Genomic DNA, 19,466 nt, shown 5'->3' on the forward strand with positions numbered 1-19,466 from the left:
CAACCACTGCTGGTCTTTCTGATAACAAAGCACTTAAACCGGCCTGTCTCACCTCTCACCGCCTCATCATACTCTTTTGGCTCAGGGCCGTACTTTTCTGGAGCTTTCTTCACAATTCAGTTAATTCTGCAGCTTAATAGCAAAGCAGCATTCAACAGTAACACTGAGACTCGAAGAGCATGTAACCTTCTGCCAATGTATAGGCTGATAACACAAAATACGCTTCTGTAAAACAAGCCCCCTCCTGGTTGATGTGTTCGTCCGTGGGCATGTACTGTACATGAGTGGCTTTGCCATGTTTCTGTCTTCATTCCTGTCTGAGCCACGTCGAGCATGTTAGGTGTGTCTGTGAGGACGTGTTGATGATCAGTGAGAATGTCGCCGCAGCACTTCTTTGCAAAGGATCGTTACCTCTGAACATTGCTGTGCCTTTGTTGTAAGCTAGCCTTGCCAACGACTCGAAAACGTGAACTGATTTCCTTTTTTTATGTATCATAAGTGCAAGCCTGATTCAAGTGGATTGAATATCATTGCTGATACTATGTTGTATGAGATTTCATCTTGTTCTGTATCATATTTATATTTTCCAGATCTCCCATTGTCAGTTTTGATATTTTAATTTTTTTTGTCTTATTTAATTTTTTACACAAGCTGTGAAAACAATTCTGCACTTTAATCCTGAACATGAACATTTAGACTCTGAGGAGGCGACTGTTTTTTTTTTTTTCTTTTGTCACAGCTAAAAATAAAACTGTTGCTTCTAAAACAAACTGAAAGTGTGTGTTCATTAATGATGTCTCGCTCAACCACTGTTATTCTATTGCACAAAAAGATTTGTTACCTATACAGTATTCACCCTTAACATTAACCTTCTACATTTGTAGTACTAAAGCGCACACAAGTACGACAGCTTCACTCACTGTTTGCACTAGAAGAGAACTGCACTATTGGCAGACAAAATGTGTGGCCTGCATTAAAGTGGTAAAAATAGTGCTTGCATTTGTTTGGAAAAGAAATGGTTAACAAACTGACCACCAGATGTCACTATCTATCTCTGCTGGTCATTTCTATGGCGAAATAAAAAGGGTAAGAATCTCAAAGTATAATCAAAAAACTACACAGCTGCTCAACTCCCAACCTTGTGGACAGTATGTACATACACTGATGTCACTCATCCTACTACTACAAATACTGCACAATACCAGTGGCATTCAGATCTTTTACTTAATTAAATAGGTGCTATACCACTGTGAAAATATTCAATTACAAGTAAGTCTTGCACTCAAAATATTACAATAAATATTTGAAGTAAAAGCACAGAGATATTATCAGCACAATTAACTTGGTATCAAAATAAAAATACTGTCCCCTGTCAGTGTTATATTTTTATATATTATTGGATTACTATTACTGAAGCATTACTGTGTAAGCAGAATTATTAGCTAATTAGCTTAGCTTTTTTATGAAATGCATCATAATTTTATAAACTGTTCATGTGTTGTATGTAAAATCTCAAAATAAGTAGCAACTACAGCTGTCAAAGAAATAAAAGTAAAAAGTACACATTTTCCATCTGAAATGTGGTATATTACAAGTAGTAGTGAAATTAAGGTACAAAAGTCAAGTATAAGTTCCTCAAGACTGTAGTACAATCGTGCTTGTTACATACCACAAACTGTAAACTACTGGTGTTACTACTACAACTACTATTAATAATAAAAAATAATTTATGGGGATAATATTAACCTACCACATTAACGCATGAGGTTTTAATAGCTGTAGCTTTAATGATGAATAATATTCCAACAATAACCCTGTAAACACTGTGTTGCTTCAGTGATAGTATTCATGTAACATTCAATACACTCCGTTTTTTCTGGTTGTGCACGCTAACATATACCTGACCACCGTCGTTGATCTTCACTAGTAATGGCGCATTTTGTTTCCTTGCAGGTGCACGTGACCCTTCTCCCATCGCATCCACGTGCGATTGTTTTCATTCCGACGCTGCTGCTGCAACTGCTGGTGTCTTGTGACGTCACCGGCCTGGCTGGCTCGTCAGTTTTGAATGGCTGCGAGTGTGTGTGTGTGTGTGTGTGTGTGTGTGTGTATGCTGCCACTGCTCCTGCTACCAAACACACTCACACGCACACAGGGGGGACGGGTTTGTCCGGTCAAACACAACACACAGACTGTCATTTCACCGCAGTTGTGTTCAGATTGAGAGAGGAAATTACGGAAATACCGAGGAAGAAGAAGAAAAGACGAAGAAGAAAAAGGAGGTCGTAGCCGTTGGCGCTAACTGAAACTTTGAGAGATGGAAAATTCGTCCAGCAACAACCGGTTTCGGTCCGCAATGTTCAACCACGGTGAGTATCCTCACGTCTGACACTGCATGTGGGATGTTGTATCACTCCGGTGATGCTCGTGTCGTGTCTTTACTGAGTCTGACCCAGAATTACGCCTACACTTTCCTTTTAAATCGTGTTTTTATTCATTAAGATCATACTGGGCTGTAGCCGCTAAAACGTTAACCGTCACTGTCCTAATATCGGCCCTGTTTGGCTACAGGTCAAAATATATCCCTGCCTGTAAGCCGATGATAAGAGTACATGTTTTTTGAATACATTTTATAAATTACAGTCTCACTGGACAGAGGGTACACTTCGTTCTGCTGAACGAAAATCCCTGAAAAGCCTGGCAGTTAGTCGGAGCTCCACACGGGACACGGCGGCAGCAGCACACTGTAATTCTACAGTTATGCAAGAGTGGTACCAAGACTCGCCACACTAAACTATTTCTGGTCCACGATGATATAGCGTTAGCTGGACTGCACTGATGAACTAAGGGCTGCAGCCCTTGCTGCATGAAAGACTCGCCCCATCACGCTGTTTGCATATTTACTCTCCAGCAGTCGTAAAACAAGGTTGTGGCTCAGTTTGTTGTGTCAAGAAGCTTTACACTTGAAACAATGATTTTCACCGCATCACTGCCACACTATAGCCTGACCAGTACTGGATTTATGAATCAGATATGCCAGGTTGAAGAAAAGTGGCAACACTTTTCTTATCTTAAAGAAAAGTGCTTAAAGTCTTACCTTAATCTATAATATTACATGGTAATTTATTTGTTATCTATTAGATTATATTTTGTATTATTGATCTGATCTAGTAACTAAAGTAACTAAATGAAAGAGTAAAAAGTAAATTTTTTGCCTCTGAAATGTAGTGGAGTAAAGAGGACATATACATAGATATGATGTATCTGCAGTAAGCTAATATCAGCTGCTGTATTGGCCTAGCTCTGCTCACTACTTCTCACAGTCTCTCAGTCCAGAGTTTATGCCTGTCTGGCGGCATCAAAGAGATTTAGTTTCCTGTTTCAAACTGTATCAAACACAGATCACCTGTTTCTTATCATGTCTGCAAAACTATGTTATCTCCCAGCCTGTCCCCATCTTATGAGCTCCCAGTCTGTGCAGAGAAAATAGCTTATTTTCAGGCACATTAGTCTCATGACATGGAGCACTGGAGGCTGCAGTCACATCTGGTCTATTGAAACTGTTTACTATATATACGTAGAGGGGTGGTGTGTTGGAGAAAAAAATGTAGAGGAGATAGTGGGAGGTGATGGCAGCTGTCATACATGATAGTGGACAGAGATAGTGCTCAATATCCAGATTTGATGACTATATTTATTTTCAAACATAAACCAAAGTTGAAAGAGAACTCAAATGCTCAGAAATCTCTAGCAGAAGCTTTTAATTTGTCAATTTCTGTGTGCAATTGTTCCCTTTTACTCACTAGTGCTGTATTCATAAATATATGACTAAAGTACCCGAATAGATCTAAATATAACTACATATTACTGCATTGGTTTAACCAGAAACCATAAAAGTACATGAGAAACAGACCTACTTTCATGTTGCATGTTTCAGAGTTTATTTCTTATGTGGTTAGTCTAGTTATCTTTTCTTCACCAGAAAATGAAACTGTACTCTCTAAGATTCACCTTTAGCATCTCTGTCAATTCATTTTTTTGTGGAGCCACTTCTAATTTTACATCCAACAATTTTCCATGTCTGACATTCATGTGTCTTACTAATGACTGCTTCAGCTCACTGCATCTTCTCTACATTTCTTTAGAGATATTTCTTTGCAGAACAGTTGACATATATCAGTCAAGGAATCAAAAACGCTGCAAGCAAGGCATTTTAAAATTTAACATTAAATATCTCAATTACCCGCCATTTTTAGCTGAACTGACCTGCGAGCTGTAGGTGGAACTAGAATCTAGGGCTGCTTTATTAAGAGCCCATAACCCATTTAACAAATAAAGCAACATGTTCTTTTTCTAACAACACCAACCCCAGACATCAGCCCAGACTCACTTAAAAACAAAGTGTGGAAGGCTCCCAGTAGGAAAGTGGGTGGTGTGGATGGGTGGCACCGTCAGCAGTGGCTAACATTCCTCAGGGAAAGCCTTGTGGAGAGATGCTACCATCCTCGCCACTGCCTGTGTCTGCGCTGACAGCATCACTGGTGGAGGACCTCAGCATGTAGGTCAAGAGATGAACCACAAGAAAAATGAACTTGTCAAACGAGTAGCCATTATACTACAGCAGAGGAATTTAACGTTGATCACATGTTCTGCTCGCTGTAATGAGATGTTTTCAGCTCTAAATTTGCAGAGAGCTATGGTTGTCGATGTTTAATTTATCTGTTCATTTGTTTGCTCTGTCAACAGTACACAGGAGTCTTATTTGCATGTCATCCTGCCACAGTAATTTCACCCAGGGTGCATCTGGAGTGATGCATACTGATGCCAATTCTGTTTTAAAGAGCAGCAGCAGCAATGTGCAGCTCATACATTATATATTGTCCATATGCAGGACATTTCTGCTGTTCCTGGAGTGGTTGTAAATGTTGGCAGAGGCTATAATGATATTTCTGTCCCCTCACCTGTGTCTCAGCACAGTCTGCTCTGTGAGCTTACAGGCAGTGATGGTCCTGAGTTTAAAGTAGTCAATCAATATTTGTAACGCTGCCAGTAAGTTTCCCGGGACAGGCAGCTTGGAGTAAAGAAATTTGGTCTCCCTCTCAAGAACTAAAAGAATTAGTAAATGGCAAACAACATGAATAATTTGGACCGGCGTCTACTCTTTACTGGAGAGGCCAACTGATCTGAAAGTGCCAGTTTCATTACTGGGTGTGCCACACTCCTGGCACACAGCCTTTACCAGCAGGGTGTTTTCTCTGTGTGGAAATGGTAGTTTTCCAAATGTATAGTCCAGTAATAATTAATGTCCCGCATTATTGCAACTCATTCTCCTTGTTTTCAGTAAAAAACAAATTCCTGGAGAAGTGACTGATGCTGTAATTGCCCACTGTAAATCTGAAAACCTACCAGGAGCCCTGGCTCCAATTCATTCAGGGAACACAAGCACACTTCAATCTTTGAAGCATGCATACTTGGATACTTTTACAACATCATCACTCAAGTTGTATCACAGACATATGTGATGTGCACACACACCCACTAGCGCTGCATTTGAAAAAAAAAATTAGACAGCTTTTCAAATATGACATCAGTACTATAAAAGTATCCGTGTGGAAACCTGGTATTGAGCCAAATACAAGCATCTTCACTGTAGTCTAGAGATGCGCAGAAGTTGAATTTTTAAAGAAAGACTTTTTGGTAGGTTGTCTGATTCGTAGTAGTAGTTCTTGAGAAAGACATATCTACATAAGTTTCGTGGTTGGCTCTTTGCATCATATTTGTAACTAATAAAGCCCAGGGGGAAATGTAAACATTGAACCGGTCCATGATGCAGGACTTGTTTTATGTGACATGTCTAAACAAGTTGTAGGGTAAAAATAATGTCAGGCAGATCCTGAAACTGGATGATCCAGGCGTCAAACACCATGCGATTACCACAAAAAGGTCTGACGCCATCCCAAATGTTACCTCAGCATGTCAGCATCAATGAGTTGTTTATTACCATTCACATGATAAATGTTCATCTAAACTGATTTTAATCATGTTGACAGTAAAGTGTTTCTGTTCCTCTCCTATGTGTCTGATTTCCATTGGATGTGGATTTTGAAATCATTCCTCCTGCTGATCAATCATGCTCCTCTGACCAGACGATGAGGTAAGAAACCAGAGTTTTCCTCTATCCTGATGCCGAAGACGAAGTAGGTCATTGGTGAAGGGAGTTTTGGCCTCGATTAACTCACCAAAAAGAGCACATTGTGGTTTGTTGATGTCAGCCCATTTTACCCCTGATAGCCACTGCAATTCAAGCTGGTTTTGTGTTCATTTGCAAGAGTTTTATGCATTAGTTTTGAATAAGTGGAAAAAAGTGGACCTCTGCTGAAATCACAGGCCTACAGTTCAGTCTTAATGTGAAATGGCTTAGTAATTGCACGCATGACAAGTGTTTCCTATTTACAAGTTCTTCAAATTGAGCATGTGATATTCTGAGCTTGTGTGACTTCTCTGTGCTTATGTGCTTCAGGGTTTTATTTGACACCAAAGAGTAATAGCTGCTTGAGAATAGGTGTGTTCTCAAAGCCCAGATTTTCTTGTTCCTCATCTCGCACAGTGACAACTGAGAATCTGCTGTGTGTGTGTGTGTGTGTGTGTGTGTGTGTGTGTGTGTGTGTGTGTGTGTGTGTGTGTGTGTGTCAGCGTTGTTTGTGTACCTGCTGCTTTTGTCTGAGTTTCACTCCTTACATTTTAGTGGTTGTATCAGCTTGATCATCCTCCAGCAGAGTCAGCAGCTCTCTTGAAGCGTATCATAGTTTCAGAGTGATGGTGCTCATCTGTTATCGCTGTTCCAGTAGCCAGCGGCCTGCCACCTCAGTGTCAAAACTGCCCCCCTCCCTCCTCTTTGCTCCTCTTCTCCATGTCACTGTCTACATCCCAAAGCCCCCGCAGCTGTGTTTGGCCCGGGCTGAGTGGGGATGAAAGGGGGGCGTGTTTGTTTTTGAGCCCAAACAGTTCACAGACGGGTGGAGAGGAGTGGATCCGTATGGGTGTGACAAACCCTGGTTCCTTCCTCAGCAGCATTCCAAGCCTATGTGACAAAGCTGCAGTGTGTGCTGACAGAGGGAACACCTTGTGAGGAAACTTTCAACATCTGTCCCAGACCCAGAGGCTGCTGCTGCTGCTGCTGCTGCTGCTTCTGGCTGGGTGACGGCATTCACTGGTTACTCTCATGATGGTTTGGCACATCTCTTGTTGCTGGGTATGTGATTAAATAAGCAGATGTCCAAGTCTACATAAATTTAGTTCCTGCTCTTCAAACCACACCCATTGTATCACAGCACAATGCATCTCTCATCTGAAAGCAATCATTCAGTCCAGGTTAACACATCTGAAGTGCCCTTCCCCCTGCACCCACACCCCGTGGCTGCAAACCACGCAGGGCTCTGGGGTGTGGTGGAGCAAGAGGGTGGCTGTGGCTTCCTTTTGTTAGCCTAAAAATGCCACATAACCTCACATACACACACACACACACACACACACACACACACACACACACACATAATGACGTCACTGTTCATGGGCAGTGCCAGCTGTGGACAGAGAAGAAGAGGAGGGGACGGTTGTCTCTCTTGAGACGGTTGTCTCTCCACACACATACACACATTCACCATGGTGCATTCCTCTGTGGCTTTTACTCAACTAGCCATTAGCTTCCTGTGCCTTCAATTGCTGCTTGCCACTGCAGCCAAAGTGTAGTCAGTCTATACTTGGACTTTATTAGCCCATTAGCTTTCTAGCTACTGCAGTAGATGCCGGTTTTCCCCTTTCCTCTGTTTCCCCTGTAGCTGTGTCTGTTTTTCTCATTTGCTGTCACTGCTAGCGTGTGCATGCTCATTGCATTCATTTGCAAACTGGAATGGCAGAATCTTGAGATATGCTGCACCACGCCCGTCTGTCCACTGACATTTCATTGTTGAAGAGACACATACAGTACATATTATGGTGAACAGAACATCAATGATGGGTGTGAGACATGATCTGATGTGCTTTCACTTCATGTTTCAAAACGTGGTACACAAGCAGTTCTGATACAGTTGTACTTAATTATAAGTTCTGTCTCTTCCTTCACATATATTTAGTCATATTCGTTATTATGTGAATCTTAACCATTACACAGTATCAGATGTTAACATTATACTCTTGCTTGTGCAGTAATTCTATCATCTATTACATTATATTACTGAATCCACAAACCAACAATAGTGCCACTCTACTCCGTGAGCCCTACAGTGAGAGAAGGTGGCATATCACTCTTCAGTGAAACCTGACCCATCATTTTGTATAACTCTCCACTGGGTAAAGTGTGTGGGCTTTATTCTCTGAGCATGTAGAGAGATTCATGTGTGTGACGGCACAGTGGTCATGCAGACACAGAGACTGTAGTGGCAGGGTTTTAGCCTGTGGCTTTGGCTTTGACAGGCGGCCCTCTGGGCTTTTTCAGTTTGATACGAGGGCAAACAATCGGGTTAGGGAGCAGGCACGCAACACTTCACTGAATACGAGGCCGCCGTAAGACAGCAATAAAGAGATGGTGAAAGATGAGTGCTTAAAGAGAGATTTGTTGTGAACATTAGACTGCATCATGTGTTCGGTATTCTTTTGTAAAAGCCAGTTTTTCCACAGCAAGAGACGCTGTATTGTAAGGAAATGTACCTTTCAGTCATTATGAATTATGTAGGTTAATGTGGGGTATAATCATCTATCCTCATCACAAGGGTGGAAAGCATTTCCAACTAATTACTGAATACTACTACTACTACTAAATACGTGTATGCTTTTTATTTGTTTTTGGTTTATTTTCTGGGGAGCTAGCTGCAGCTAGTTTTTAGTATTTTGTTGACCTTATTTATATACTAAATGAGGGTGCAAATTATGAGAAACACCATATAGTATAATCAATATAGTGCAATCCAATAGGCCCCTTTCACAGAGTGATGGCTGAATTCCATTTAGCCACTGTGGGCACTGGCTCACTCTCTCACTGTCATGGTTTACTGGGACACTTGAATAGAACAGAGCCATCGTTAATGTTATTAACTACACAACCACCAACTGCAGCCTTACGCTTATCATAGAGTAATTAATGCTTAGTTGCACAACAAATACTTAAGATCTAAGTACTATACTAATAACACGCAGAATGTAGATTTCTCATCTACACGTGTGTTTTACAGTTGTAGAGTTACTACAGAAAGGATGTGATTTTTGGCAATTTAAACTATCCTTGCATGCATACAAACCTCTCTGGAATATCTGCTTGAAGACTGCTGGTGAACGTCTTTGCCTCATTTTCGTAAGCGGCTAGCTTTAAAGGGCTTGCTGAATTGCCCTATTTGGTCCTCCTCTGACATTCTAACTTCCTATGCTCACCGCTTCCTTCCTGTCCCTGCTGGGTCTGCTCACCAGACCCTCAAACTAATTGGCTCGTGTCTTCATCTCTGCAGATGTCCCACGTCAGCCCGAGCTAGCCTTCCAACCTCCAGCCTCAGCACTCTGCAGAAGTTTTGGTCAGAGGGCGACCTTAGACATTCCTCTAAAGCCTCATAGAAGTGGCCCCTGCCAAGCCCCCCACCCGCTATAAATAATCTCAGCCCAGTTCCCATGGCCCCCACCGAGGTCCCAGCACTCAGCTAGCAATGCATGAAATGCTATGGCAACACCAGAGAGAGCGCCACCCTGTTCTACCAACCCAGGGATGATTAGCTTTCTGGTAGGAAGTGGGGCAGGTGTTGAGGTCATGGCAGTGGTTATCAAAGCGGTTTGACCTCCATGATTAAAGGGAGGAAAGCATTATTCCTGTATACAGATAATTTGTGTTGTGCTCCAGCTGTTCTTTGTTGGACAGACTTGAATTGTCCATCTAAGGACTGCATGTCCTCTACAATGCTGACAATCAGTGATGTAGCTGTGGAGCTGACTGCATGGTTTGTTATCACACTAAATTTACATCTCTAGTGGGGCTGTTTTCATTTTTTTGGCATACTCAGATTTCATCTTCACATTGCGCAATTATAGTATTTGCAGCATCTATTCCTAACCTCTAACCCCCGTGGGACAACTCTCGAATTCCTCTAGTTTTTCAATCTGTGGTTTGGAGTGTAGTCATGTCTAATTCTTCTGGGATCAGCCTATTGAAAATGTGCTTATTCGTTATTCATTCAGCTATATGTGTCTAGTTTGTGCAGTCATTAAGCCATAATTCAATATTTGATGACAAGGCATACCATAAAGGGAAAATTCAACCTAATGCACTATAGCTAAAACATTTGCACAAATGTTAGCATTTTGCATTTTTGGATATATCTCATCGTTTGATGGTTTATTAGTTTTATTCACGCTTGTTTGTGGTAAGATGTTGAAGAAGTGACACATTATTCCCATTGCAACTACTGTGGAGCTCAATAAAGAAAAAAAGCGTTGTTAAACATCAGTAGTAAACGCCCAAGTTTTTTTCTCTTTACTAACATTTAACAGGCATATGGCAAGTATTTCATAACACAAGATCTAAAGATATCAATTTATCCACCAGCTGCATACTCAGTACCTCAAGACATGCGTCATGTTTAATAAAGGACACTGACTTTTTCTCCAAATTCACTGTCATGCTGTTATTTCAGTCATCGGTATAGCTGTAAAACCTGTAGTGTGATGAAGCAGATATGCTCTGTAAGTGTAAGTTTTCTCTTACTGCCACTTCCCATATTTAGTATGTTGCAGTGAACTTCCATGCAGCACAGGCAGTGTATCAACCAGACTGATGTTCGTTAGGATGGACAGCATCCTGGGCCGAGAGCCAAGATGCCTCGATCCAATCTTTGTGCCTCTGGGAGCAAAGTCAGAGTTTATTCTAACTGCAGGCACTGTGAAGACACAGCTACACATCAGGCAGATAACAAATTAAGACAGTCGTATCAGACCAGCTACATACAAATGGTCAAAGGGAAACCATCTGACGTTTCTGAAACGTGAGGTGACGTCTGCTGAAAAGTGTGTGATGAAGTGACAGCACTGTAAAAACGATTGTGAATGAATTTTTAATTTAATGTTGGAATGTATTTTTAGGTGGACTCATAGAATGTTTTGTAGGTCACATTTTGAGCCCCCAAGACTGTCATTTATATGTTTTTCAAATGCCAACTAATATATGTTATTCAATATCATATCCAACACGTGTTAACCCATCAGCAGTAGCAGATCACTGACATTGCCTTCAGCTTTTTAGTTATTTTTGGTGCCTAAGATTTAAATATTACATGAGTTTGACATTTTCTGATGGTAGCTATGGGTGCTGAAGTCTGTGCGTGAACATTCTCGCATGCATGTGAGTCTGCATATGTGCTAATGCATAGTGATGACAGTTGTGCGTGTCCCGCACCAGCATGGTCCTCAGCTGCAGCACCCTCCACTCCCCTTAAGAAAACACTTCCAGATGCTCCCACCATGCTGCAGGACAGTGAGAGGAAATGCCATGCAAGCCAAGAAGAAGAGCAGGAGAGATGGTGGAGATTTGTCTTGAGGACAGGGGATGTAGTAAAGGATGGTTAGTGTCCCTGGGGAATATAAATCCTCTATCTTGATTCAGTCTGCCAGTGGAAATGAGCCCCCTATCTTCAGGATCTGGGTTGTAAATATAAAGGGAGGGTATAAAGGGTATAAAAGGAAGATGTTGTGGTAGTGATGGATTTGTAGATGACTCAAAATAACTGTGTGGAAATGTGGAAAGTGTGAGCAGCGATGAAAAGCATCAAAGTTGATAGACGTCTGTAAAAACTCAGAAACAGATGAGAGAGCTCACAGTGATGCAGTCAGGGACCAGATCTCAGCTCCACAAACCCACTGCTATACAGAACACATACAAAATGGCAGTAAAGAAACCAGTTTGATAGCTCAACCTACTGTATTCCTCTATCATCGTCATCTACCATCATTATCATCTACCATCGACATCAACACGACCAGCAGGCGCGCGCGCGCGCACACACACACACACACACACACACACACACACACACACACACACACACACACACTCAGACAAAACAGATACTTATACAGATGGTGGTATCAGATTTAAGCACTTGGGTGTAAGTAAAGCATGGAATGTGTTAGCATGCTGTGACATGATGATAGATGGAGGAAAGAGGAGGCCGGGAGTTTAAGACACAACATTTAGAGAATGTTGTAATGCAATTTAGGACATTTAGTGAGAGGTACAGAGAGAGAAAGAGGAAAACAGTAAGTCTGTTATTTAATCAGCTGTGGCCATGGATTCGAGTGGTGAATCTGCTGTTCCCCTACCATCACAGACCTCTGGACCTCGTGGCCAACATAAGCAGGAGACCACAACTGCAGCAGATAGATAGGAACTGCACAAGCAAACACGTGCAGAGTAGTTGCTCACCCAGTGTGAGTAAACAGAGTCAGAACTGAAATGGAGGTGGGCAGAGACCAGGTGCACTTTTATTAACCATCAGCACAGCGTGTGGATTTTCCTTCCTCCATGTATCACATCAGAGGCAGAGCCTTTTGTGTGTGTGACTTAATCCATATCACTCCACAGCCAGCCCTTTTGAAACCACAGCTCTGGCACGCCACCATTCAGTAAATATTTACTTCTCTCTGAGCGGTTTTATAGTTTCTGGAGTTCCATAAGTCAAAATTGACTGCTCTATCTGCTCTTTATCTTGATCTGGAAACAGATTTAGTATATTTGGTATCCAGTAGTGTAGAGCTGCAGATGACTCACCATTGTAGGTGATTTGCCTGTGAATTTGGCATTTTGTACAAATAAGTAGCACATAATATCCAAATGATACTAGTAATCAGTTGTGATCTGATCTGCTACTTCCTCATAGTGATGTTACTACATGCGCTAAAATCTCTCTCATCTTTCTTGGCACATCAGTCTGTTTTCTTTTAAAAGATCTGTTTGAAATCTGACAGCTTTCAGCTTTTCTATTGAGACTTTCTCTTCTTTTTAAACATGTCAGCTACTACTAATACTACAACAACTACAGTATGGCCAGTATTGATGAGGATCATTGCATGTGTGGATCACCTCATGGCATTTGGGTACTTGTCTTGAGTATTTGAGTATTGATTGGTTTCATGTTGCTCTGTGAGATTATAACCGTGATCATGGTGGTTTGTGTTGAGTCAAGAGACTGTAAGGATGTCTGAAGGACTCTTCTGTTGTGTGGTAAATACGTTGAAATAAGAAGTGTTTGGGAAATCGGCGATTGAAAACGATAGTGTTGCATGTGTTGGGATTTGGGATGGAAGTGTCTGAAGTGTGCTTCTGTGAGAATTGGGATCATGCGAGCTGGGTGAATACCACAACATGTGCGTCTCATTGAAGGATCAGAGAGAAGACCTGCCCCCTTGATCCCTAGAGCCTTCTCCTCCTTTCCCCCTTCACCCCTCTCCCCTTTTATGTGCTCCCTTCTTTCTAAACTTGTTTTTTCTCCTCTTTGTCTTCTGACGAACGAAGGAGGTCCCCCCGTCTGTCTAAAATAGTCCGTCTGACTTACAGGATTCACTCCCTCTGGCTCTCAGGCTTTTGCTCTTTAACCTCCACATAAACACACTTGCATACCTGTGGCATGTTGACCTCCCTATTATCCAGGAGCTTAAACCACACCAGCATCCCTCTTTATACCCATCTCTCTCCATGTGTCTCCACCCTCACTGCCAAGGAGCAAGTTTCTGAACCTAAAATAAACATTAGAAATAGATATAGATTTTTTCATTTTTATTTTCCAGGAGGCTTCTTTAGAATTTAGTATGTGATGAGTTTTAGTGTAACATCCAACTTCTTACATCCTTTGTACCTGTTCTTCTATTTATATTTTCTAATTTAGGGGTGCTCTCAATAAATCTACAATGATATTGTTTGAGATTTAACCAAAATTGATAAAATATAGTGTTCAAAAACCCCTGACTGGCAGGAAACCACATACTCATTTACTGCTGCTCTGTGTGAGGTGGTCTTAATTACAAGTGCCTATCTTATTGTGTGTGTGTGTGTGTGTGTGTGTGTGTGTGTGTGTGAGTGCGCGCGCACGTACATATGATCTTCAAAGGTTAATAGGACACAGAGCATGGATGCCCATTACTCACTGCTTTATGGAGCTGGCCTTAGTATTTAAGCACCATAAGCAGCTAATGACTTCCTTATTTTTACTGTTGGAAAACCTCCTCCAGTCTCTTTTTGGAGTCCTGGTCATTGAGAGGAAACAAGAAAAACATCCGGTAGTTTCAGTAGATTAAGAGGTTGCCATGGGCACCTCTTTATGGGGTGATACACCCTGGCAGTGCTTATTCACACCTTTCTCTGAGTATCCCTAGTATTTGTTTTTACTGTTTTTTTTAATGAAACATTTTGACAAAGACACAGGAAACAAGGTTTTTACAGCAGGTGGATCCCAGTTCTCATAGCTTTTCATAAAATGTCTGTACAAAAGAATGGGGCTACTCTCACCTCTGGAGATATGTTTAAGAATTGATGTAAAAACAGAAACTGAAGAGACACTGAGGGCCGGAGAGCCAAAAGCGTTTTTTATGTGTCTTAAAATAACTATTACGTAAGAATATCAGTGTTGCTGAGGGTGACCGCATTACAGTATTTCCAGCTAAATTAATCAAATCAATTTCCCATAAAATCTAGAGCCCTCCAAGGTCAAAATAATGTTTACCCGTGGAAGTGAACTGTATTTTCAGCCACAGACAAGCTCCCAAATAGCTCACATACTGTTGACTACTGTGCATGTGCACCTGCTGGACTTGACTCCGGTTAGACTTTGTCCAGTTGTAAGCAAAGTCATTGTCAGTGTCTTACTGAACATTGAGTCTTTAAGTAACCTCATTAGTCTGTATAATAGTGCAGATTCATATAGAAAGGCTGTTGCGTTACTGCTGGGATCTCTGCCTCATTATCACTGGTTCTTTCCTGTAGGGGTAACTTTGAAAATTAGATAATATTATCGTAACGTACCTCAGTGTGTATATGTGCCCATGTATTGCTTCAAAAGAGTTTCTTCAACTATAAGATAAGTTGACCTGGAACTGTCTGTTTCCTTGAGAAGCCAGGGGAAAGAACAGAAAACAAACTTGCTTCTTTCTAGCAGAGATGCTGACATATAACTAGGATGGAAGCACACTTTAGCTTCTGATTAGCTTTTGAATAGGTCGAGGGTAATATTTTAACTTGGCTCACCTGCAAGGTGCTAGTAAACTAAAAATATCTTGAAAGAATTTATACAACTGGCCAGATTATATTTTTTTCAGTGCAGTGCTACAGTTTGTTTTACCAGCATTTGGTTTTGATTCTGGGACCCAGACTGAATGTTATTCTTGTGTTTCAGAAGGTAGATGAGTAAGTTAAGTACATTTTCCCTCCTGTCTTGGTCTCCCTTCCATCCACAGTTAAAGTCAAGTGAATATTAAAGAGTTTGAAAGACCTCTTCAGGCTCCTGTAGTCTCCCCCCACAGAGCAGACCACTGGGCAGTAAATAAACGCCCCCAGTGACCTTGCCCTTCCACTCCACCTGTTAACCACTGCCACCATAGACTGCCAGCCGCCCTCTTGTGCTGCCTGTTTGTGATATTTATGTTTATGAGGAATGTGACATATTTTAGGAGCACCCTGAGGGAGGTGGAATGTGTTTAACCTTTGACGATGTGTTGGATCAAATTACAAAACACACACTGAGGACATTTAAAAATGGTGTTTAAAGTATGTGACCTTGTAACCCGTGAGGGGCACAGTGTAACTTATCATTTAAGCAGTTAAAATGGGTCTCGGAGGCGTCACATGACATTGTGACTGTTTATGGGTAATGAAGACAAGAGTGTGTATTTCAGGCATTGTGAAAGGCCTGTAGCACTGTAAGTAGTAGTAGTTTTCTTGTCATTATGGTTGTAAGACAACAGGGAGAAACTTCGTAGGCGGACAGTAAGATGTAGCTCTGAGACCATGTTCATCTAAAATGACACTTGTGGCCTTTTCCACTTTGGTTATGACATTGTTTTTACTGGGAAAACTACAGCATGAGCGGGCCGGGAATAAGATGTCTTGGCATTGCATAACATCCCAAGACAATGTATGCCAATCCCCCGGTGCTTTAAAGAAAGCAAACCTCACACAAACATATCAGTAGGAATTCCTGTGTGACACGATGAAGCTTGAACGGTACATTTCTGTCACCATAAAACACAGAGAGTCATAGCTAATAGCATGACGGAAGTTTGGCGTGTCTAAAAACATATCTCAGAAGCTGTTTATCTCATGCTGGATTTAGGCAAGTTTTTAACTGATTTACAACTAGCTGTTGTTTGTGTTGGAGCTGCAGTACATGAATATTCTTAAAATACTTTTCTGTTTTTCAGAGTTTGTGGAGACAAAAGCCCAGTTTCCCCCTCTGGATGAGCAGTCTGGTTACGGCATAGCAGTGTCTCTCTCCCTTTGCGGCCCAGTTTCCCTGGGAGTCGTGCCAAAAGGGGTGCCCCCTTCTCTGCAATAGTAGCATTAGAGGAAAATATTGAAGGCTTGTGCATCATTCTGCTTAAAAAGACGCAGGTTTCATCTCAATGCGGTTGCAGATGTTGAGATCTTAAAAAGTGCATGGAATTTAAGATCTTTGCCATGTTTGGACTGTATTGCATATTTTTGGCTGCATTGTACTTTTTCTTGTAAACACTTGACAATGACTAACATGAATGAGTTGGAGAAGACGATTCGGGAGCCTTGTTTTTCTTTCTAATCAACAGCCTGGTCCATCTAGAGCCAGACTAAAGCGAGGCCTGGCGAGAAAGCTCTGGCTGCTGACTTAGGAGTCTTGCGCTCGCTGGTGTCTGGGCTATTAATAGAGCTAGCCTGAGAATTCAGACTAAGGTCAGCAATCAGATTCCTGCTCCCAACTAGTGGAAGGGAACAAGAAGGAAAAGTCACTCCCAGAAATTACGCATTTTTCACATTTCTATTCATGTATGTCAACTTCCACTTGTGCAGGATGTCTGTACACTGAGGAAGGGGTATCCACTCCTGCCAACTGTTGTGTCCTGCTGCCTACGTTAGCTTTAAGCTTTTTATATGATTCACACAGTGGAAAGTACTTTTACCCATGGGATGTGTCCTCAGCATCTCAAGTACATAATGTTTTTTTAACAAACATTTTTATGCACTGGAACTGTGCTTCATTGTAGTTAGTATGGAGGCTTCTGTGTGCTGCAGGTGCACTCCTTTAACTCTGTCAACCTTATTATTGAACACAATGGATTAACACTAGTGGTTTAGGTGAGTGCATCTGTGTTTATGGGAAATTAAATTGTGTCCACCGTGTCCTGATCTATAGAACGGCTCACTTTGGAAGTGCATGTCAGCTCCTCTGTGAAGTTTTGTCAGGTGATGCAGAGATTTAAACTATCTTTCCCAAACCCCCCCCCCCCCCCCCCCCCAAATTCTTAGCAGTCTTTGGTGCAGTGACAAGGATCATCCTTCACTGGCTTCCCAGTGAAATGTCGATTTCTTTCAATAATGGATATAAAAACAGCTTTACAATTCCACTGGCCACTTGTGACATTAGTGGTTAGTTGGCATTTCATTTATTTCTCCTCCAAAATATCTGTGGTTTCCTTTACATTACAGATGTGGCTGACTGGATTATTGTTATTAGCACAGCACAGCTGCTGGCTAGACGACGGCAGCTTTGTCAGCAATCTGTCCGCTCACACAGATGGATAAATAGACACACAAGCGTTAGTGAACATAAACACACAGTCACACACATCTGGAGTTTACAGCTTAACTCAGAGCCACACAGGCCCGACTATGACACAGTAATTTAAACAAATATCAACACAGGGCCGCTTATTCTTCAGTCACAGATGGTCTGCATGAACCCGATAAAGCCCCCACCAGATTAATGTCACTGACTGTCCACCCAGACTGTGCACCATGACCCACACAGATTACAATCCACTCAAAATCTACACAGCTGAAGGGGTAAATACTGCACGAGCATCAGTTTGACAATAGTTCACCATCTTTGACATCTGTGTGTTTGTCGACCATCGCATAGTTTAGTGTGTGACTGTATATCGACAGTGACAGTAATCTGTTCTGGTCATTCTTGAGCATGTGCTTCAGTCACTTTGTGTAACATAAATCTGCTATTTTTGGTTTATGGAGATTATACTATGAACATCTGGTGGACTGACTTTTTGAGTGCCACAGTGAGTACTTGTGTGCAACAGATGCAGGAACAGAATGCTTTTTAAATTGCTGGAAGTTTTGCTATGTACAGTTTACCATATTTATGGTTAATATAGCCATGTTTAACTTTTTCTAATTGAGCAGAGTTGAATGAAATGCAGGAATGTGAACTTTATGACTGCACTTCATTGGCAAGCTGATCATTTTTGTCCTTTTGGGGTCATGCCTGCGAGGGATAGAGTGAACAGAGCCAAAGACCAAATAAAAAAAAACAACAACCCTCGTGGTTAGTTATGAGATGTTATTTGATTCTGGGCCTCTGATCTCTAGATCTCTGTGCATCAGTCTCTGCATTGCTCAAAGCTTTTTCTCTCCCCCTCTTGCTATCTTCCTGCCACCGAACTTGCCCTTCACCCACTTCCTTCTCTCCACATCACTGTCACTTGTGCCATGGTGGCTCAGCCCCTGCTGTTCCCACCAGCCATGAAGACCCCAAGGCTGTTTAACAGTGGAGTTCATCACTCCGTTCAGCTTGACTCACAGAGCAGAGTGTTTCTGACTGCAGCTCCTTTAAAGAGGCTTCTTACTGTCCCAGATGAGTTGAAAATATGTCTTCCGAAGATGCTCTGTGCCATTTAGCTATTTGTCTCTATGCCAACAGAAAGGCCACTCGTCGGCCAGGTAAGAACATTTTATCTTCAAGCTCTACAGCCATAACAGGTTTGTGTTTGGTCTTGGTTGCTAAATAAAAGCATCTAGTGATTAAAAGAAAAAGTTTCCCTCCAACTAAGGAAATGAGAGAAAACTGCACAGAGCAGGAGTAGATAATAAACTGTCAACTCATTTTTAAAGAACTTACATTTTTTTCTCCATCATTATAAGAAGAAATAGATTTTTCAGAGCAGATAAAAATCTCAATGTTAATAGTCTACATACTATATGTGTACATTCTATACATTCACCATTTATCCTTGCATATTCATATATTTCCTGCTTTATTTCTTTTACCTTTTTAAGTGTATTTACTACGCTAAGTCCTGGATCTGCTCAATCATATACAGAACCTCTCTGATGATGCAATGACCCACTTTAAAAATGAGGGCAACTTTAAGATTGTTTTCTGCTTTTGTCTGTTTTTTCCACAGAGACATGGCAAAGACAGTTATTGACTTACCGTTGGCAGGCAAGTAGCACATAATAT

General features: G+C 41.5%; 1 protein-coding gene across 1 annotated transcript in view; it reads left to right on the top strand.

Moving 5' to 3' along the window:
• Window positions 1–2,317: 2,317 nt before the first annotated feature.
• Window positions 2,318–19,466, top strand: part of septin4b (septin 4b) — a 38,658-nt gene continuing 21,509 nt past the window's right edge. Inside the window, exons 1-2 of the mRNA XM_070905871.1 lie at window positions 2,318–2,369; window positions 6,147–6,154. Coding sequence (XP_070761972.1) covers window positions 2,318–2,369; window positions 6,147–6,154 — 60 coding nt within the window. The remainder of the gene's footprint in view (window positions 2,370–6,146; window positions 6,155–19,466) is intronic.

Source organism: Enoplosus armatus, chromosome 5 (assembly GCF_043641665.1).
Source record: "Enoplosus armatus isolate fEnoArm2 chromosome 5, fEnoArm2.hap1, whole genome shotgun sequence".
In the NCBI taxonomy this organism is placed as follows: Eukaryota; Metazoa; Chordata; class Actinopteri; order Centrarchiformes; family Enoplosidae; genus Enoplosus; species Enoplosus armatus.